The following is a 22,977-nucleotide window of genomic DNA, read 5'->3' as shown; positions in this document are numbered from 1 at the left end:
ATGATTGAGTCTCTGAGAAATTTGAAGGGAATATTGTCATGGCCATTGGCCTTGTGGGGTTGAAGGGCACACAGTGTCAAGCATTTTATGTCAAGCTTAGAAGGCGTCTATAGGACCAGTTGCAAATTGCAGACAGGCGCTCTTAACTTGATTTATTTAATTGATTTATTGTGCTGCAAATGTACAGTAAATGTAACCAGAAAATGTCACATTGAATGAGTGGATAGGCTAAAATAGCATCAATCCATGTGGGATGGGAATATCATGACTTAGACTTTATCAATTAATTACACACCCCATGAAGCCTTGAGAAAGAATATAAAGTCCTAGAAAACTACTCCTTCAACAGCCTACTATTATGACTTGGACTACCTTCATATTCATGTTCTGTTATATATTTGAATAATTATTAGATGGCCTCATACAGATCTCTGCATAGAGTATAGAAGTTGTATGTTATATTATGTGGCATGTAACAGTCTTTGTATTGAGTTGTGCTTTGTGAAATGTATCCATTCTTCAAACTGTTAATACTTCAATCAAAACTTCACTCACATGTGAATAACTGTTGAATGGAACCATACATGTATGTTCCAATGCAGAGTTGTGAGTAGCCTATAAATCCTATAATGAGCTTGAATATAGGTGGTGTTCTTAATGAGCCATGATCGTGCAGCAATGACACAGAGTCGATCCCTCCCCCTTCAGATACACCGCCCACTGGTTCATGACAACAACTGGCAGTAGGCTGACAGTAGAGACCAGACAGTCAGGGCAGGAAAACAGTCATTGCTGTCTAGTGCACTGACTATAATAGCGGTGTTATTACTGCCTGTCTTTTTTTCTTTTTCTCCAGCTAGAATTTAAACTTTTTCGGTTTTGTCCTACTTTGATCGTGCATGAAGCGCATCCCCAGTTCCTCCTCACACAGTGCAGTTGTTTTTTTGAGGAAAGCAGTGGTGAGTACAGTAACATAAGACGCTACATTGTACCGCTACTGCCGGAATCCGCTTTTGTTTTCGCATCAATGCTATCATCAGTCAAATGTTAGCCGGGATATCTATCACGTCTCCAACCAAACGCCTTTTGTTGTCCGCGCAGTCAACGCTATCAAACGAGAGCAAAAATGCTGCTTGAGTACAATGGTGTCACAGTGCAACGCATCTTTAGAGGAGGGTGCTAAATATTTACGGAAACGTTAGACCTTTGCTAGCCAGCACAGCTAGCAAGGTTTTCTGCTGTTAGCTACAGAACTCTGAACTGTAGTTCAGTGCAGGCATTCTGTTGTTGTTTGTATCGTCGCTATAGTCCGGGGTTTAAAGCTTTTATTATCATATTATAATGAACAATGACTCGTCCGCTTAAACATGCACATGCCATTGTATTGACAATTACACATTGTTACATTTAATTGCCTATTGCCTTCACCTTTTACCTTCACTTTACGACATTCACTGCCTCCATGGCTTCGTCTTTTCCCACTGCAGTGCAGCCAGCCAGGGGCTGCTGTTTTCTTGCTCAATTCTGGGAGTCTCTGTCCCATCTATATGGTCCCAACCAGACCGCCCTTCAGACCCCACTGGACCCACAATCAGCCCCAATGTCCAATGGTGTCATGTCTGAAATGCTAAAAAAATAAAAGAAACACACAGTAACATACCCTCAGTCTCAAACAATTTAAAGAATTTAAGATCTCACTTGCAGCAAATTGCAACACCATTCATAGTATAGGCTACCATTCATATTATAGCCTACCTGTGTGGAAACCCGAGACAGTGGTAGGAAATTATGAATCAAACATCTGGGAATGTACTATAACATTATATTGATATGTTGACATACTCCACGTTAGCTATTTTGTTTGAATTTGTGAGAGACATGGGGGTTGAGAAATCTGACCTCAGCCTTTCCTCCAGTCCACCCCCAATCTAAGGTTAGAAAATGTGTATGGGGGAAAACTCCTGCTGTTGACAAGTTAATCCATAGTCCAGCCATTCCTCTTGGAAACAAGGTTGTAAATCTCTTGAGATGATAACATGGTGGCAGTGGATTGAGGGGGTTACTCTTCTTTCTCTTAATGTGGATGTTGTCTTAGATAGCCTAGATATAGTATATTTTGAGGCATATATAATAAATATAGTCATATTGTTAAATGTCCTCATGGAGTCCATCAGGCCTACGGATTTGTGCTTTAACATTGACGTTGTCGCAGAAGTAGATTATATTAATTTGATTTCCGTTTTCTTGCCAGATAACACCACTTTAATACAGTTTCAGTGGCTCATGGTTCCTTCCCTTGTTTATAGGACTGACCCCTACTCCACCCCTCACCAAGGGCTTGCTAAAGAAATTCTTTGTAAACTAATAGTTGTAAATTTGTGTTTGCATACAATCATGCAGGGCAGCTGGGAGAGCAGTCTTTTCAAGTTGGTGAGTTTGAGAACTGGTTGATTGAGTTAAGACCACACTGACCAACTAGAAAAAGGTCTCAGCCTGAGCCAGGTTAGGTACAGTAGGTTATTGTGGGCCAGAAATGTATGGAATTCACTCATTATAGAGGTGAGTGGAATCTGTAGAAGTTGAGGGTTTTGAGTTGAGTTGATTAATGTTGATAAAGTTATTGCACAGACATGCAAACTTGAGATGCCAATCTTAACCAATCAGGAGGCAATATGAAAAATCATGATCACATGAATGTGGAGATAACGTGTACCGATTTGCGTGATGTTTGGACAAAATCTGTAGGAGAAATATCCCAAAATGTGTTTTGCATTTGCCGTTGGCCAATTTGACAAAGGTGGGCAAGTGGCTCTGTTCTGGCCTCCAGGGAGTGAGTGCACCGATCAGTCAAACGGTGCCGGTGATGACCTGTTAACAGATGGACAGACAAACACACACGCACATTCACACAGGGCCGGATGGGCGGAGACAATGAATTGGTTAATTGACTATGACAGGACAGACAGAACTATACCTCCCCTAGCAACATAGTGAAGAATCTAAGCTACAGGAAATGCCAACACCACTGTGTCACTGTTTGATAAGCTGTTGTGATCCATTGTGGGTGAGGTTTATTTCATAAACATACATGACTACTTAGATTTTATGTGCTTGTGGGTGGGTGCATGCCAACACGCATGCGGTTGCCGTATTTGAGTTCTGTGCTCTAGAGTGAGGGTTAAATTAGGTCCAAATTCTTATCGTCAAAGTTTGTAATGCCTTTTGTAATCCTTCCCACAAACTCAAATATTTGACATACATGATATGAGTCTGGCATGTTGTTATTGTTAGCCTAATAATAATAATAGTAGTGATTAGTGAATTTGAGTGGTATTAGTATTTTTGTATATTTGTTTAATGTGAATACCACATTTTTGTTGCTTATTGTATTTTATTTCTTCAATTTCATGTAAAGTATCTTGTTTTCATAAGTCCTTAAATGAAGTTACGATTGCGTGATTTTATATATGAATTCAATGAGCACAGAAAATTGTGTTTAGGCTAATTGTTGTTGATCTAGTATTGCCTTACTGAGTGTGGTCCAAAATTATGCTTTAACTGATGATGCCTCCCCCTTCAATCATTCCAGACTTTGAATAGGTTTTGAACATGACGACTTCATGGAGTGACAGACTGCAGAACTATGCAGACTTGCCAGCCAACATGGATGGTCTGGCTATGAAGAAGTACAGAAGAGAGGCCTTCCACAGGTTGGTATCAGGGGGGCAGTCAGACAGATATTTTGTGAAGCCACTAAGGAAATCGTAGTTCATATAATGGCCTGTTGTGGCGCTGTCATTGGACCCAGAAAAACCCATAGCCCCATAGAAGTCCATGTATTTGGGCCCAACTTCACCTAGACTGTATTACCTTAATAAACATGGTCATGAATACTTTCTGCTTCCAGTCACTAGTTTAAAGTCTCATTTCTAATGTCATAATATTATTTTTGGAAAATTATGGTCCTATTAATAAAAAAAATGACCATAAAGTCGCGTATGTTCTGAGGGGCGTGGCTACCGTTACAGTCTATGATCGGGATTCCCCTCCCACTCGAGTCAAAATAAAAACCAACGGAGAAGAAGGGGGGAAGTCCCGCCTCGTTGTCTGGGCCAGCCAATGGCCAGCTGGGCCAAAACGGAGCCAGCCAATGGCCAGCTGGGCCAAAACGGATCTAGAAAGATGGCGACTTACAGTGCAGGAATAACAGGCTTCATTTTACGTCCATGTTAGACCCGGGGAACGCTTTGTCCATATTTTTTACAGTCTATGGTTGGTATGCAATAAGCATGGATTCAAGTTCTCAGTCGCCACGACTGATTTCAGTCTTGGATTCCATATAGGCCAGTCATGTCTTCTATGGAAGGATGCATTTTACGCAGCGAAAGTAGCCGATCTACAATCGGCTACTTCCGGTTAATATTTTATATTAACATGTTCAGAACTTAGCATCTTCCATAAAATCCAAATAGTCTCGGATATTTCATACAAGCAAAGGTAAAAGCCTCAGTCTGTGATTTCTTCACCTGGTTGGCAGTATGTAGAACAGCAGGAACAATGCTACTAAAGCATCGTCATTTTACATATTGTATTAATTGTTTAGGAAACGTGCTAGTGTGTGTGCCTTTCACAATGTGTTACAAATCACAAGTTAGGACACACATTTTCTTATTTTGCTTTAAGTTTAAACCATGAATAAGTAACGAGGGCCACCATTCCATAGTTTGATACCAAGGTCATCTGATCACCTGTAACAGGTCACATCAACCAGTTCGTATTGCAGGTCATGCATGCTGTTTGTTGTGCAGCCCAGCATAATATTTGATGATATTATGCAGTGTCACTGTTGTGGATATCAATAAAGAGAGTGGTGCATTTAGAACAGGATCACTTTGTCATTGCCCTTCATCTAACAATGCATATTAGTAAAACGGAATTGATCTTCAGCTGGGCGTGTCGCTAGACTACTGCAGTAGAAGTACAGGTGCTCTTCATATGATGCTATTTTTGTCAGCTTTCAGTTAACACATCCTGTTTGAGACACACTTAACACTACTGTAATGTTTGGTGACTTTTACAAGAGTTTCCTGTTGAAGCTCACACAGCAAAATTGGTCAGTGTGTAGCTCAGAGAATTACTGAGTCACATTCATGTAATTACTTCAACCACTTTATCCCTGGCATCCCTATTTTGGGCATGCCACTCATTATAGCTGAAAATTGACAAAAATGTTTGAAACATTTCAAAGTATTTAAAAGCTGTTAAAATGTTATATATCTAAAAAAAAAATAGGCTATATCTCGCAAATAATTGGCTATTTTCAGTATCCATCGTACAACGGAGTATATAGGCAGGTTATAAGTATTTAAGGCAAAATTAACAAACTAAACTAGGTTGCAAGGTTTTGCCAGAAACTTAATTTAGTAACTGTCAAAAGTTACTATTACTAAATTGAGAGATATTTAAAATAGAATGCCCCGCCCAATGCATTTATCTAATGATAGGAAAACCCCTCTGGCCATGCTAGCTAAATGGTTGATGGAGGCAGTAAAGTAGTCCACGTGAGTGTGATTAACGGTTGGCCATTGTACAATGTCTAACCTCACTAAAGACATGTGCAGGTCTGCAGGCAATTGACGTTATTCCATTCCATACCATTACATAACATAGCAAGCCCCATGTCAACAGCAGCTCTAAAAGTGTCACCTACATGTTACAGTATCTTTGTAGACTGCACACAGGCATCTGCCACTCAGGCAGCAGGCTGTAACTCCTTTCTCCTTCGCACGCAGTCACACAATGTTGTTTGTACAAGCTAGTTCCATTTAATTAAGTTAGAGCCAGTAATAAAAAAAAAAGGTCTACTTCAATACACTGTTATCTTGCAGAGGAAGAAACAGTCCCATCACTACAGTTAGAAATATAGAAAAGGCACTCACTCTGGATATAAACTATAGGCTGTCTTCCATTTTTGAGACTTCAGCATTCATTTTGCCCTTTGCCCCAATATATTTTGGACACTTGTTAAAATGCATTTGTCACACAGCCAGAGGCCCACAGCTCTGCTCTGCTCAGATAAACTTTCTTTCAGTAGTGGCTTTAAATGAGCTGTTTCCATAAGATAAGATGCTAGTCACTAATCACTGCACAGCTGTGCTCAGAGAGTGTATTGTTAAAGGATTCTCTTTTACGTGTGGGCTGTCCTGTGTGGGCTATTTTTGAGGCAATAGTGTTGTCAGAAGGGCCAAAGTCGAGGCTGACTATCTCATGTATGCATTGCACACCCCCACCCCTCTGCCAATAGTATTATACTGTTGAACCAAGGTGAGGCTTTTAACATTTATGAGTTACCTTTATAACAGATCCCGAAAACAAAAGAACATTAATTGAGTCAATCCTGCTATGAATAGGGTCTTTGTATCCTATAGTAATTTTTTTGATTAAAGTATTTAAAAGGTGTTTAAAAGGCTCTGATGAGTGTGTAGATTGAGATGGTCCTAGAGAGTCTTGAGAATTAAATGTGTTCATATTTCACTCACATAAGTAACATGTAATATGAACATTATATATATATATATATATATATATATATATATATATATATATATATATATATATATATATATATATATAAATAAAGACAAACTGCTTCTCAAAGATTTACTCTGTAAGTAGTGCCAGCGCCTTGGTTTTTCAAGCGGCAGTAGCTTGGGACTAGGGCTTGCTTGATTCTACCTGACTTTTGATCGTTCTAGATGTCTTTGAGGGCCTAGTAAACAACAATCTGCTCAAAAACAACCCTGACTGACAACAGACAACAACAGAGAATGACGCGGAATAGCCACAATCATTTTTGCAACAAGTCAGAAAATTTCTGAATGGCAAGGAAGCAAAGAGAGTGGGGGCATTGTTTGAGGGCCAAAGCTACCATGTGTAACCGCAGACTGCTGGGCCAAAAGCAAATCAAACCTGCGTTTAATTGCACTCAGAATGCATCACCAGTCATCCGTTGGGCAAGGATCTAAATGGCAGCTCGTTCACTATGGATCTGCGGCAAGGTAGTTCTTAACCGCCACACAGATTTGTGATGTCGGAAATGACTTTGTTAGCCTAGTTTCCACAATATTGGTGTGAGAGTACTGTATGTTTAGCAGTATTGGCAGCTAAATTACTTAAACTGTCACTGTGTTGTTACACATTGTTGTTACAATTTAAAGTTTACTTGTCAGTGAAGAATGTTTTTGTTTTCTTTTTGCTACTAGCTAGCTAGCTACATAATATCTTACTATACAGTCTGTAGCATCATTTAATATTGGCTTGCATAAAAATATTTGAAGACACAGTTACACTTAATGGTCAAACATAAATATATAAATAGATTATTGGAAAATACTGTTTTATTTTCATTATTTTGACCTAAGTAATTTGTGGCTGCTTTTTAAACTAGAATATAAAGACTGCTGAAATACTGTACATTTAGATGTAATGGTACACAAGCAGTATAGATAAGCTTACCTAATGGCAGGCAGTATTTGTGTCTGTGGGAAAGAATCTGAGTGCCATCCGTTCCCTGGAGATGACAGGATCATCGGTGTCAGGCAGGCTATGTAAACATGGTCCATCACTCCAACCGCACTGGTCTCCCAGCACCCTGGCTGATTTATGAGCTGCTTCCTTTTATGTTAGCTACAGACCACAGCACTAAAAACTGAATTCTGTGTTGTGGTGTGTAATTGTTCTGACATGATGTAAGTAAGTCTGAGTAGGCATGAGTAGTATGGGGTTTGCAACTGCAGTACCTAACCAAACAATATCTAAATTGACATTGACATGTTATTAATTGAAAATGTCTTTATTGCACTAGTCAAATTACCTGAAGAAGGTCAAGGGAAGTTTCAAATGGTTCCATCTTTTAGAATAGAATAGATAGTCTGATCTTGGTGTTATCTATGCAGATCAGATCTGTGCGTAAACCCTCCTATTGATCACACACAACACTTATTGTGGAATGCAAATTCAATGCAAAACTTGCCACTGCTTATATATATATTTCTTGTTTTCTCTCTTTAGAGTGTTCGTCAACAGAAGCTTGGCAATGGAGAAGATCAAGTGCTTTGGCTTCGATATGGATTACACTCTAGCGGGTAAGTAGTTCATAACACCCTAACCACCCAGCCGTACCATCATCACTATATGGCCTGTTATCTTATATGATGCAGTGGACGATTTCACGATGGCTTCTGTTGGCATAGCAACCTTCTGCCTCTTCTGCATTTGTTGTGTTGCTGTCTCACCTGCCATGAGACGTGTGTGTGTGTGTGTGTGTGTGTGTGTGTGTGTGTGTGTGTGTGTGTGTGTGTGTGTGTGTGTGTGTGTGTGTGTGTGTGTGTGTGTGTGTGTGTGTGTGTGTGTGTGTGTGTGTGTGTGTGTGTGTGTGTGTGTCTGTTTGTGAGTCTGTTTGTGTGAGTAAAAGTGAGCTTCTATTAGAAAGACAGATGAGATCATTCTGTGAGTGGCAGAGTACATTTAGATGTGGGTTGACTCTACAGTGTCTTGTCGGAAGTGACGGAAGTCTTGGCATTTGGAAAACAAAACCTGCAATGCTGGAGTTCCTTTGACCTCACATGTTTGGTATAGATTTGACAATGCTTTCTACTTGACTCCATATTTATATATACATAACTAAAACTGCATCTTGTTTTTAAAGAATATGATTTGGGGATTTTGCTAGTCACACAGCATAGAAAAGAGGAGCGTAGAACTTTAAACATTTTCCGGACTTTCCAACAGTTTGGCAACATCAAAGGGTTTACACCCAGACCAAAATAGGGTGGGTGAGCACTGAGCATACTTTCCAGGGAGAGGAGATGTTCTGTTTTAAACTGACCAACAAAGGACATAAACTTGCTCCATGTCACCACTGTACCTAACCCCTGACATGTCTAGCTTGCACAGTGCGTCCACAATATTGACTCAGCTCCATGGCATGATAGCTGTCATTTCTATAAATACAATTCCCGACTTTTCAGTGAAGTGGGTCATGTCTGATTTGGCAGGCGCTCTTATCCAGAGTGCAAGATCGGAGTAAATGGCAATAACCCTAGTCAACAAATGACAATTAAGTTCTACAGTTAACTAGATTACTGGGTAAAAGTTTAGCATCTGTCTAAACAACATTGTGGACTAGCAGCAAACAGTATGTGCCTGCATTTACGCCGTTACATTTCTGGGAAATAATTTAACAACCAACATACATCTGCATGATAGCATCCATTCCAATTTAGGCAACACAAAATGATACAAGGAATCAGAAGTGCTAGGCGGTGAGGTAGAGCACTGGTTCTCAGAATGGGGCCCAGGGACCCCCAGGGACCAGGTTGGTACCTTGCATGGTTTCCCCCGCCATCGGTGTAATGGGTGAATGTAATAATGCACAATCTATGTAAAGCACTTTGGATGAAAGCGATATATAAATGCACCATTTTATCCACTTAATAATCTATAAAAGATTTGGCTATTCAAGAATATCTTGATCTACAATGCATTGTGAGCTACAGTACTTGTCAAATGTGGGGCTCCCTGGCTGGCACATGGGGGTTCTTTACATTAAGATGTTTGAGAACCACTGAGGTAGATTCTGAAGAGATGAGTTTTCAGACTGGCTGCACAGTTGCTGTCCGGACCACCGCTCTCATATCACTGCTGTCCCCTGTGCATAAGATTTAATGGGCACTCAAGTGTTGACGTGTCTCTTTTATGGACACTCATAACCAAGTGTTAATGTTTACAAGGATCGGGTCTCTCTGCACTGCTTCTGGGTTTCACGCCTGCCACCGCTGTGACAGTGCTCCCGTCAGGTGCAGTAGCGTGTCACAGAGCGGCCATTGCCAGACCACAATTTATTGTCAATCTCCTGCTGTTTGATTGTCCTGGCTAGTGTAAACAAGCTTCTCTTATTTTGTTGTTTTTGTTTGTCAGTAACCTAGGGGCCTATTTCACAAAACCTGGATGAACTAATCCAGGATTTAAAACAAAACTAGGCTTGTTAAATCCTGGTCTGTAGAGCCTGGTTTATTCCGCTCCATTAAAGCCAAGCAAGGTTGAGAATGGGTGGATTTGTCGAGCCAGGATCATAAAGCCTGGCTGAATGCTCGCGCACGTTTTTCCTCACTAGACCATGTGGTGGAGCGCACATTTACTGATCCTTTGTCTTTGTGGGGTATTTTGGCATCCTTAATAGTTGCACTACCGCCCCCTTCTGTATATCTCAGTATCTTTACTAATCTATTCCACAGATTTCCGCGTTTTTCAGAAAACCGATGGAGAAACGCAGCTAAAACTCTGAAAAACTCACTCTGTGTGCAGGGACATTAGAGCTTCTAAAATATATACTGCTGCTGCAATAAAAGAAAGAATACTTTCAATAGTGAATAGACTGAATGATTAACTACCCCAAAAATATACTTTCACCCCGGCAAACCTATCTGGGGGAACATTCACCAAAAGTAGCTGATCTATAAGCTCACAAGCTGTCATGATGACGAACTTGTGCAGCCTATATATTTTTGTTCTTTGATTTTGTGTGTATATCTTAAGTAGTCAATGTTAAAGGCAATGTGTACCTACCTATATGATATGTTAATGCAGACTAATAAAAATAAGGCAACATAAACACATAATAATTGAATAAGTGTGGAAAGAAATCAGATTGACTGCTTAATGAACACTAAAGACATCAGGATTAGGTTAAACCTGGCTGTTAGCCTCGTCCGGAGCAGGCTAAGTCCACATCATTAGTTTCCATGGTAACTAATGTGGCATTGCTTTCATGAAAACAAATCAAGCCTCAACATATCCAGTTTAACTGGCTAAATTAATCTGGCACGATTAATCGCTGATCCTGGATATATTAAGCCAGGATACCGTGTGTGATAAATCGAAGGCTGAGTGCCGAAACGCGTAAGCGTTCTCAATACAATGAGAATAATTGCATCTGATATTTGGGAGTGCCGCTATTTCCACTTTGGTGTTTTTTTATTTAAGTTGTAATAATACCACCCACTGCCTAAACCAAGGGCAGCATCCAGAGGAAGCGCAACCTGGTTTTCTTTCTTACCATTAGCAACCTGAAACAACTTTGTGATTTTCCATTGTCTTACCATCACTGTTATGAGCAGAGATGGTAACCGTTAACTCAGACCCGATGAGGAGTCTGACAGGATGTCATTCATTATGGATGATACTAATGATATACCTAGTAATAATAATGCTATGACATTTTTAGAATCTGATCTCAGGTCACACCATAGAGTATATATATCTATAGAGAAGACACCCGAGTTCTCCTCCCATCCACTTGCATTAAGTTGCTCAAAAGCGCATGAGGCGGATTCACTCCTCCTTCCGGGTAGGAACAGAGTGCATTCTGGGACGGATTGCAATGGTGAGTGGCCCCAAACATATGAACGCGCTGCCGTTGAACGCGCACGAGCGTCGTCCGTCGTGAACGTGTACAATGATAGTCAACGGACAGCGCGTTCATGTGTTTGGGGCCAGGCTGCAATACCTTCATTCGGCCACTATGTCCATTTCGCCTCAAGATTTCCTCTGGGTGCCTTCTCTATAAATATATATACTCTAAGGGTCACACAGACAAGTAAAGCCCAAAGCTCAGGCTGCTCCATCCCATGGCCCAGGCTGCTCCATCCCATGGCCCTAGGAGTGTCCTATACATATCTTTGTGGCCAATATTACAACATCTGTTCTCGATTTTCTGGAAAGGAGCACACAATATAGCCCAGATAGGACTATTGCTCAAACACAAATTGTGTCCTAGATTGTAGATACACACAGTGCTGCCCTAGTTTTACAGCAAACCTTTAGCCAGATTATTGTTCCCTGAGGCTGAACAAAGTTCTCTTACTTTTCTTTTTTTTGTTAGCTTTCCACAGAATGCTTTATAGTTACTGCAGGTTTTGCACAAATAGTAAAAGTCTACATTGGAACACACATAAATATATACTGTATACTGGTATCAGTGGTATATGCCGGGTGGGGCATGGATGTCTTAGGGCCGATTCATACTCATATTTTACCGCTGTAGTGCCGAAATGATTTCGGCTCGTCAGAAATTTTCAGTAGCAATTTTCTGGACAGGGCCCCTCCCTGCCCAGGCTCTGGACAGGGCCCCTGCCCAGGCTCCATATATGGAGCTGGCCTGTTCTGACATCACAATTCTGATATCACACACACTTCATACTTAAGCATGCCTGACACAGAATGCAATGGAAATTAATGGTCTCACTATTAGTAAGTAAGCAACATCAGGAAGAAGCAGGACTCAACCATCAGGATTCAAACTCTACAAATTGTATATGTCATCACACCAGAGAGAGACTCTCCAGAGCTTCCCTCCGAACTCCCCACACACATCTCCAACACATATTTTATACTTTCAGCAGTGTACAGAGTTTCAGGAGTAACAAGAGATTAAATGGACTCTATTCTATAGTTAACTCACACAGTTTGAAATAGGTTCACATGAGTCGGCAGTCTCTAATGAGTTTGTTAGTGAGGAACAGGTGGTAATTAGAGTGTAGAGTATCATCTACTAGTAGGCTACATTCAATGAATCAATACCATAGTGTTTATATGCATTTTTGCCACCACAAGAACTCCATATGAATAAAGGGACACAGAGAGACAGACAGAAATCACGTCGGATCGCCAGTTGTCCAGAACCAGCATAAAAGCCTCTACTGGGCCCAAATCCAGATCTCCATATATGGAGCTTGCCTGTTCTGATCTCACAATTCTGACATCACACACCTCACACGACCTTCAGGGCGAGGTCAATTATTATTTTCACCCAGTGTCAATTATCTAATGTAATCCTGGGCGCTACACTAGCTCTGACAACCTGGGGGTGCAGCGGACTGACCTCATGCTTCCTTCTATGCATGAGGACTCAGGAGTCCAAGCTGCTTCTTTTCACCTATGCTTTCTATGGCATAGGCAGCTCCCGGCAGGATCCGCCGTGAGAATCTAGACACAGCTGTGCGACATGAGACTAATTAATTAATTAGAGAGAGAGAGAGGAGTGTGTGTGTGTGTGCGTCAATTTAACAAAGGTGCAGACGATCAGAAATCAGCAGAGAGTGATGCCGAATTGAAGTGGACTCGGCCCCAGACTTTCCTTTTCTCCCTGGAAATAAAAACGTCTGTGTCTGGGTTTTCACCTGACAAGGCCCACAAGGGAGAGTTTCCCTGGCCGGACGTAGCGTGTGGAAGGAGCATGTTATTCCGACCAGTTCCTTTCTCCTCCATCAGGTGCCCCGGCTGGCCAGGGGGAGGTAGTTTAGAGACCAGGATTACTGCATGTCTTTGTGAGGGGTACCTACCTTAGGGGACTCGGGGAGAACATGCAAACTCCACAAAGAAAGGCCCTTTAGCCAACCCCGCCTCGGGTATGGGCACTGATGACGCAGAGGAGAGAACACACCCCCAGCACCCACAGCGTCCCCAGCGGGGCAATGTCTTGAGTGTACAGGGTTTGATGATATGGGGACATTCCCGTATATGGGCATAATATCCGTGATGATGTCATAGTGATGTCACGAGACCTGGGCACAATATATGGGGGCTTTCCCCATGTATGGGGATTTTTAGTGATGAAAACCGCCCAATGTATGGGGATTTTGAGTGACGAAAAACGCACAATTCCATAGTTAACTGCGACCTTTGGTCACAATTAAGGCAGTTCGTTTCTTTTTTTTTGTCACTTAAATTTGTATACATTTTTTGAACAAGGGCAGTTTGTTTCTAATAGCGATAGCTAAGTGACATCTACAGTAAGTAGGATCATTTTAAAAGCAGGGTACATTCATGTACTGTACTACTCTGTATTCATATGAGGGACCGTTTCATTTACTAACCTATCACAGGCAAGAGGACAAGTTTGTTTTTCAGTGTGTTCGTGGATTATACCTTACATTTAGAACTGAAACCGATCTTTGCTGTTGCTGTGTAACACCCATCCACCCCATACAGACACTCTAAAGCACTTGGACTTGTGAGAGTATAATTATCTAGCAAAAGAGCTTTCAGGGATAAAAGGTAACTGATAGTTGCCGTTTGGGTGCGAGCTCCCTCAGCAATGCATGTAGGTCGGAGACGGGTCCTTATGGGGATGCACATGCTGTCAGTGAAGTGTCAGCGCGAGAAATAGGAGAATGTGTGTACAGAAGGGGAGCGAGGGCCCCAATACAATGTAGAGAGCCAAGGATATTGCCAAGCAACCGTGACCAGCCTCCCCACACAAAAAGAAAAGATACATTTCTCAGGCATAGACTTTCTCCCCCAGCTCTAACACTTTGTAATCACATTCTTCTACTTTCAATAGAGATGGCCTCCATGTGTTTTCCTATGGCAAAATAATGCACAGATGCTCTAGGAGTCTGAAATGGCCATTTATGACTAGATAGAATGTCTTAATTAAATCAGTGTCTTGATTGTTGTTTACAATACATCTTCCTTTAGCCTATAGTTATTTATACAACTATATGAATTAAAATACTATTAGTTTAGATTTTCACTCAAGCTTAGTTGTAGTTCTTGTTTTAATTAACTAATTGTTCCCCCCCCCCCCCATACTGTAAATGTTTCTCATTTTCGGTTTCAGACAGTTAACTACAATAACCAAGCTGAGAACGGCCATTGTCTGTGATGTTTTAACACTGAACCTCGTAATTGGTTATGCCCTCAAAAAGGTATATGTTATGTTTGCAGTGTAAACTGGAGCCACTGTGACCGATACGCTGCTGTAGTTACTGTCTAAAGGCCTATTCATAGTCTGGATTTTCGGTGGTGAGGTGACCACCGCTCCGGTGGTGAGCTGACCACCGGAGCTGAAATAACGTTGTGCGGTGGTGAGTAAAAACAGAGAGAAGGGCTGGAGCGGTGGTTTGCTCTTCACCGCGGCTCGTGACGTCATGTTGTAGTTCGGTGGTCACCTAACCACCGAAAATCCACACTATGTATGAGCCTTAAAGGGACACTTCACCCTTTTTGCAAAAAAGATATATGTTAATGACGTTTAGAAGCTTTAGAACACTTTCCTGGGGTCTTTATGTATGTAATATGTGGTTTTAGATATTTTAGATTGTAGCAGTGAGCCCGGTGTCTCTGATGTCATGGACACTGGGCTCACTTCCTTCCTGGACTACATGTTGTCTCTAAAACAGCCCTCCCCCTATCCACAAGGAGGAACAGTGCACCAAAGAATGATGGGAATTGTAGTCCAGGAAGGTAGTGAGACCAGTGTACATGACATCAGAGACACTGTGCTCACTGCTACAATCTAAAATATCTAAAACCACATATTACACACATAAAGACCCCAGGAAAGTGTTCTAAAGCTTCTAAATGTCATTAACATATATTTTTTTGCAAAAAGGGTGAAGTGTCCCTTTAATGAACCATCTGCATGCACGTGCGTCATATCCAGGCAGTCACACTTTTTGTTACAGGCTACAGTATTATCCTAGTTAGTTGTTATTTATGTTAGGTGAGAATGTTGTACTAGGGAGCTACTGGAGTAGACATGGCCAAAGCTCTTCTTCCAGGGACAGAGTCAGGAGGGCATCCCCGTGAGGTGAAGAAAGATGGACAGACAGACAGACAGACAGACAGACAGACAGACAGACAGACAGAGTGATGATAGAGAAGGTGACAGAGCGGTTATAGCTCTCAAAATAGATTTCTTTATGGTGGCTCAGAGCTCAGAGAGGGGTAAGGGAGGTAGAGGGAGGAATCTGGTCTTGCATGCTGGTTCTGGGCACCGAGCCCAAAACTCTCTGTTAACTTGCTGGGAGACTATACAGGAGGGTGGGGGTGTTGAACTACAAAAAAGAATGTGGCTAGTATGTAATACATTCGCTCACGACAAGATCCTATAGCCTTCCTTGCTATAACTTGCACAGCACTGTATCTTTCGGTACACATAAACGTGTGATATCATTTCTAACCTACAGTACAAGTATACACACATTTTGCACCGCTGCATTGGAAATGGACACAATTTACAATTTAGGCATTTAGCAGACGCTCTTAATCCAGAGCGACTTACATTAAGCAAGAACAAAAAGCATGGGAATACATCACATAAAAGCATTTATCATGAAACATGCGTAAGCTAAGAAAGTAACAGTGGAATATCTATATAATGAAACTATACATATAAACTATACATATATACTACTATGCTATACATATGTACTATGGCGTGCTATGACTACGGTATATACAATGCAATTATAGTGCTGTCTACATAACATGCTATAAGTCTGTATCAAATGCTATCTAAGTCTACATAAATGCTATCTAAGGGTGCTATGGGCCATGATGGAGTCTGAAAAGGTGGGTTTTCAGACTACGGCGGAAGATTGGGAGTGATGCTGCAGTTCTGACTGCAATGGGAAGTGCATTCCACAGTTTTGGAGCCAGAAGGGAGAAGAGTTTGGGACGTGTGGAGCGTTGTCCCGGCGTTTTTAGTGAGGGTACTTCCAGCTTCCCTGCGATGGCTGATCTGAGTGCACGGGAGGGTTTGTAGGGTTCAATCATACTTGCAAGATATGGGGGAGCCATACCTTTGGTTGCTTTGAATGCCAGCATCAGAGTTTTGTATTCTGTGCGGGCAGCGACCGGGAGCCAGTGGAGGGAGCGGAGCAGGGGGGAGACATGTGAGAATTTTGGCTGGTTGAAGACCAAGCGAGCTGCGGCATTTTGGATCAGCTGGAGAGGCTTAAGAAATGGATGCGTCCCTATTTGGTCTCCCTCCAACCGTCCGTCCTCCAAGCATAAACACATAAACACATAAACACCAAAGGGCCTGCCTCCACCCACCATGAAACTAGAAAACAGGCAACATCATCATTATACAATCTATATTAATAACACCTGGCATGTTGTCGCTGTCGGGCAGAAACCCTGTATGTATCTGTGTATTCATATTTCTTCATTTTTTCTGAATGCCCTATTTTATACTACAAAATTTGCGGAAATAGCAGATCGTCAAGCTCTGTGAGCATGCAGTTCTGCTATTTTACGTATTTCGGAAAATTCATCTTGAGCATCTATAATGACAAGATCGGGATGCCATGCCAGGTTCAATGTGGTTAGTGGGGCTTATCAATATATATATATATATATACAGTATATATATATATTATATGTTTCACCCCTGTGTCAATTTTCTAATTCTGAGCTTTACACACCCTCCCCAACCTGGGGAGAGCAACGGACTTGAACTCATGCTTCCTTCATGCATGAGTGCCCAAGTTGCTCCTTGTTACACCTGACAGGGGTGGTTGGACGTAGCGCGTGGAAGGAACACGTTATTCCAACCGGTTCCTTTCCCCTCCATCAGGCGCCCCGGCTGAGGGGCCATTATAGAAGTATCAACAAGATACTGTCTGTGACTAATGATAACAGGTTCTTTTTGGACATAAACGTTTTACGTCCGACAGCGACAATACTCTTTCCAGTGTCGGATAGCATGTTAATCCGCTGCCAGTCTCACTCTCTGAACTTCGCATCATCTGTACTGTATTTTTATTTTAAGCACCTGCCACTGGTTTACTGTTGGCTCAGTGTTTGGGTGAAATATCTGGTTTATTTTAAGAGGGGTGATGATGGCTTTGTTTTCTGAAATGTCATTGGTCTCCGCAGGGTTCATTAGAGTTGCTGCTAAGGGTTTCAGCCAAGCTCCTTTTTCACGCCGGATCCTGTTTCTCTGTGGATTAGCTCACAGGACATTCAGGCCGTTGTTGATACGAGGGATGTGTGTGTGTGTGTGTGTGTGTGTGTGTGTGTGTGTGTGTGTGTGTGTGTGTGTGTGTGTGTGTTACAGTATGTCCCAGTATGTCCAGGAGCAAGATGTTGTCATAATATTGTAACCTCATTACAGAGGTTCAAGGGGTGAAACAAAAGTCACATGTACAGGTTGTGTAACTGTTTGTCAGGATAAGGCAGACTGTCTGTACTGTAAGTCAAACATAACGAAACCCAAAGTTTGCCATGGGACAATAATTCCAGTTCAGTCAGTTCACGTTGACGTAGATTAACCATTCATTGCAACAAATGGAATACAGTTAAACTTGGCGTCAAAGGCTCTGAGAGATGTTCCCTGAATTTTGTATAAGTTGCATGCTAAGCAAAATCAGGGAACGTTAAGCAAAACCCCCATAGGAATGCCATAGTAGTGCATAAGCAAGCTAGGCAGCTAAGCAGCAGCGGATGCGAAGCAGGCAGCAAGACAAGCAGAGATCTTGTGAATGCAAAGCCGTATTTAACCCATTTTGGGCGGGAACCCTTTTTGGTGTTTTAAGCATTATGTTATACTTCAGCTATTGAAAAATAGCAGATCTACAAGCTCATAGTGCGGCACCGAGTCAGTGCCGCGCTATGAACTTGTAGGTCTGATATTTTTGAAAAATCGTGAAAATGTGCCTCAAATCTTTGAATATATATTCTTTCAGCGTTTCAGTTTTTTAATATATTTTCAGATGGGCGGGTCGGAGGCATATTACATATAATTTCTGGGGTCCTTGACATGAAATATTGAGAACCACTGATATAGAAACATGCCAGCTGACAGCCGATTACAGCTGAGGCGTGCAAGACTGCCGCCATGCTACGCTTCATTTACTGCCATTGTACATTCTGCTCACACTGGAATGATAGTGTCAGGGTTGACGTCACGACTACCTAGTCGTTACGTCACCTCCTCCTTTTATAAGGCATCGTGCCAGAATCATTCTTTGCCGGATTATGAACTACAGTCAAGTCCTTATAAGAATATAAACCTAAACCTTAAAACTAAGCTTATCTTTTAACTTGCCCATCTTTAAACCCGAAATCTCATCTACTCGACAAGCCTTTAGTCAAGACTATACTCCTCTCGAAGCTAGGAGTTACACCTGGTCAGCACTTAGGCTCTTGTGACCGCGGAACATTCTCAACCCTTACAGATAGAATGTGTATTTGCAAAGTATTGAGATAACTTTTATTCTTGAAATTGCAAAGCAAATAATGTATGCACTATGCGTGTGTTAGATCTCAAAGACAATACAAATAGTATAAGTACTGACACTATTGCTTCATAAGATAACATTATATCATTCATTTTAAATGACATATAATTTGTGACCATATTAGTGGCTGCACAAAAACACTACCAAGACTATTAAAATGACTGAGTAACATTTTATACATACTTTTCACAATCCTTCAACATATTCTATTGATACAGTATCATAGGTGAAGAAGGTGACAGAGTTTTCTACTTTGTTACTTACAATACTATCTTGTTTAACCCTGTTGCATGTGTGTTTGCTTGTGCATTTCAGTGTACAAGTCACCAGAATATGAGTCTCTTGGCTTTGAACTGACAGTGGAGCGCCTTGTCTCCATCGGTTACCCCCAGGAGCTGCTCAGCTTCGTCTATGACCCCTCATTCCCCACCAGGTAAGAGCGATCACAGATACACCCCCTAAGATGATGATGATGATATCTGATTGCTACTGTGTTTACTTTATGTGGGGCGCTGATCTCAGCAGCATGACTTCACAGACCAGTAAGAACTTGATTAAACGAGGAGGAATTCTCCCACACGCGCTCTTATTTCACAACACATCAAAAGCCTTTCTGCACTCAAGCAACATGGCGACATATTTAGGTCAGACGCTGCGGGGTTGACCTACATACCTACACATTATGGGGAAAGGTTCATACAGGGGGGGGGGGGATTATCTGTAGGGTTGTTGTAATCAATATGATCACTTAAACCCTACCTAATTAAAGGGACAGTTCACCCTTTTTGCAAAACAATATATGTTAAAGGGACACTTCACCCTTTTTGCAAAAAAATATATGTTAATGACGTTTAGAAGCTTTAGATCACTTTCCTGGGGGTATTTATGTGTGTAATATGTGGTTTTAGTTATTTTAGATTGTAGCAGTGAGCCTGTTGTCTCTGATGTCATGGACACTGGTCTCACTACCTTCCTGGACTACAATTCCCATAATTCTTTGGTGCACTGCTCCTCCTTGTGGATAGGGGGAGGTCTGTCTTACTGAGACAACATGTAGTCCAGGAAGTAAGTGAGACCAGTGTCCATGACATCAGAGACACTGGGCTCACTGCTAAAATCTAAAATATCTAAAACCACATATTATACACATAAAGACCCCCAGGAAAGTGTTCTAAATCTTCTAAACGTCATTAACATATATATATTTTTTGCAAAATGGGTGAAGTTTCCCTTTAATTGACCGTGATCCCCCAGGGGTCTATCCACGGCCCACTCCTCTTTTCCCTCTGCATCAAATCTCTTGGCTACAGGATGTTTGCCTAGTATTATGGCAACTGGCAAGCCCAGAATAGGGTCACTAGGATTCAAGTGGTTAAGAATTCAAGAGCCATGAAATAAAAATGACCTTAAATTAAATGCGATGAGATTCATCAACTTTATGGATTGACTTTACTTTTCAAACCTTTTTGTTATAATGTAAGAAGTGGTAAATACAAATCGTGCTCTTTTTCCCCCCCCTTATCCGACATCCAGAGGCCTTGTGTTTGATACCATGTATGGTAACCTGTTGAAGGTTGATGCCTATGGCAACATCCTAGTCTGTGTCCATGGGTTCAACTTTCTACGAGGGTGAGTTAACAGTAAATACAAATATAATACCATAGGTATTACCTTGATTCATTGCACAACACCTTCAATAGTCGTTTCTCTGATGTTAATGATTTTTCTACCCTTTTCAGCCCTGAAACAAGGGAGCTATACCCAAATAAGTTCATCCAGCGAGATGACACCGAACGCTTCTATATTCTCAACACTCTTTTCAACCTGCCAGGTAGGTCAATAAACCCGATTAGAAACAGCATGATTGCATTCAGGGTTCAAGACCGGTTCAAACAAGTGTGTGCGTCTCCCAGTATAACACAAACTTTAATTAAGAGACAAGGTTGTTGAGTTGAACCGGCATATATTCTTAAATTTCTTAAATTTAGAGTAGCCAGTTTGTAAATACATCGAAGATGTGAATGTAATCCATTCCTAATGGATGAAGCCTTGGCCTGGAAGAGAGGTCATCAGGTGGTCTCCAACCTTCTTAGAGTGTTTCAACCCTCAACCACTACACTCTCCAGTTGGCGGGTCAGCAGTGATTGGCCAAGTCACTGCCCCTCTCCTCCAGGCTTCCAGCTATGGAGTCCACGGAGAGGCACCCCGGGCGCAGCCAGCACCGGGAGAGAAGGCCACACCTGGCCAACAGGGAAGTGAGAAACCTGCCGGCCAGGTGCAGCAAACCAGTGCTGACCACACCCCAGTGACCGCCGCGCCCAGGGCACCCCCCCGCGGACCTGCCTACTGTCCTTTCTCTCCTGCCAGAACGAACAGGAAGCTCTCTCTCTCTTGTGCGTTCTTGGGGGATAGCAGGCACTGAGAGGTCTCTAGGACTATGCATTAGTTAACCCTTTTCTCCCCAATTTTGTTGTTAATTCCTCCCCACCCACATTTCTGTATGTTGTCACTGCTGTTGTACCCTACTGGCTCACCTGCCAGTAAGGATCGCCCACCGGGAGGATGTACCTGTATCATGTAGCACCTCTGTCCCACTCCTCCCACCCAGCACTCCCTGGCTGACAGGTGCCGCCCCAGTCCGTAGGAGTATGTGCACTGCAGTGACAAATATCACCCAACGACTTCCCGTCGTGTATTTGTATAGACACTTGAGAAAGCCGGATGTACCGCGGTGGATTTGAACCCCTAGACTCCGCAACGGTGGGCAGGTACTTTACCACTGCACCACCCGAGTGCCCTGAAGTTGAACCTGCATCATTAAGTTAACGGTGCAGGTAAAAATGTAAATAAAGATAATAATCTTTTTTTTATTTAATGATCTCTCCTTAGAAACCTACCTCTTTGCCTGCCTAGTGGATTTCTTCTCCAACTGTGATAGATATGCAAGGTAAGAAAATGCTAGTCATGCTACTTGTCTTTTGCTAAACAGATTTATGGACATGGCACGGTGACACAATGACAAGACAGTGCCAACCCAAATAAGGTGATGAGACAGCCCTACTGCATGGAGGGCCCAGCTGACATAATTACTAAACATAAGCGTAGATGATTATCCTAAAAATGTAATGGATTTCAATGGGTATTGTTGCATTCCTGATTAGTACACGACTTCAATCTGTGAACCCTTGTACTGTTCAATTGCTATAAAGATAAGTCATTAATTTCTCATCCTAATCATAGAAATGCATGCATCCTCCCCTGACTGTAATAGCTATACAGATACACAATAAATTACTAATCACTAAGAAGTTAGCATTTATCATATCCTTTGTGTCTTTCTAATCTTCAGATTAGTTTTGAGATATACCTTGTTTGTATGTAATCTGGATTGGAATGGCTGCATGTTCCTTTGTCCTCTGAAACCTCGCTGTTGGTCTTTTAGGGGGAGAATGCTTTCCTGTTTGGCTGGGGACCCCTCCAACAAGGGAAGACTATCCCATTTAAAAGCAAACAAAAAAACATGTGTTTTGAAAATGGCTAGTGTTTTGTAAAGCTGAGGCCCTTCCTACGGCTGTGTCCGTGTGTGTGCGTGCGTGTGTGCGTGCGGGTGTGCGTGTGTTCCCTCATCTCCCCCAGCTGTGAGACTGGCTTCAAGGACGGTGACCTTTTCATGTCCTTCAAGAGCATGTTCCAGGATGTCCGTGATGCTGTAGACTGGGTGCACTTCAAGGTGACATATTGTGTGATGTACTGAAGCATTGTGCCATTTTGTGTGGTTTTAGATTGACATTGACACATGGCTCCGACGGTCGTGAAATTCCTGGAAATATTTTGAAAAATATATATATTTGGTTATTAAAAAAAAAAAACATTTTCCAAAACATGT

General features: G+C 41.9%; 1 protein-coding gene across 2 annotated transcripts in view; it reads left to right on the top strand.

The window, feature by feature from the left end:
• Positions 1-761: 761 nt before the first annotated feature.
• nt5c2b (5'-nucleotidase, cytosolic IIb) overlaps positions 762-22,977 on the top strand; it is a 35,151-nt gene continuing 12,935 nt past the window's right edge. Inside the window, exons 1-9 of one of the 2 annotated variants that reach the window (XM_083765281.1) lie at positions 762-959; positions 2,401-2,430; positions 3,590-3,710; positions 8,071-8,144; positions 19,407-19,524; positions 20,625-20,720; positions 20,831-20,922; positions 21,981-22,038; positions 22,728-22,821. In XM_083765281.1, coding sequence (XP_083621407.1) covers positions 3,610-3,710; positions 8,071-8,144; positions 19,407-19,524; positions 20,625-20,720; positions 20,831-20,922; positions 21,981-22,038; positions 22,728-22,821 — 633 coding nt within the window. In that variant the 5' untranslated portion in view covers positions 762-959; positions 2,401-2,430; positions 3,590-3,609. The remainder of the gene's footprint in view (positions 960-2,400; positions 2,431-3,589; positions 3,711-8,070; positions 8,145-19,406; positions 19,525-20,624; positions 20,721-20,830; positions 20,923-21,980; positions 22,039-22,727; positions 22,822-22,977) is intronic. The other variant, XM_083765280.1, reaches the window with a different exon arrangement.

Source organism: Protomyctophum parallelum, assembly GCF_964188405.1.
Source record: "Protomyctophum parallelum genome assembly, chromosome: 5".
Lineage (NCBI taxonomy): Eukaryota > Metazoa > Chordata > Actinopteri > Myctophiformes > Myctophidae > Protomyctophum > Protomyctophum parallelum.
This window is presented reverse-complemented; position numbering and strand designations above follow the sequence as displayed.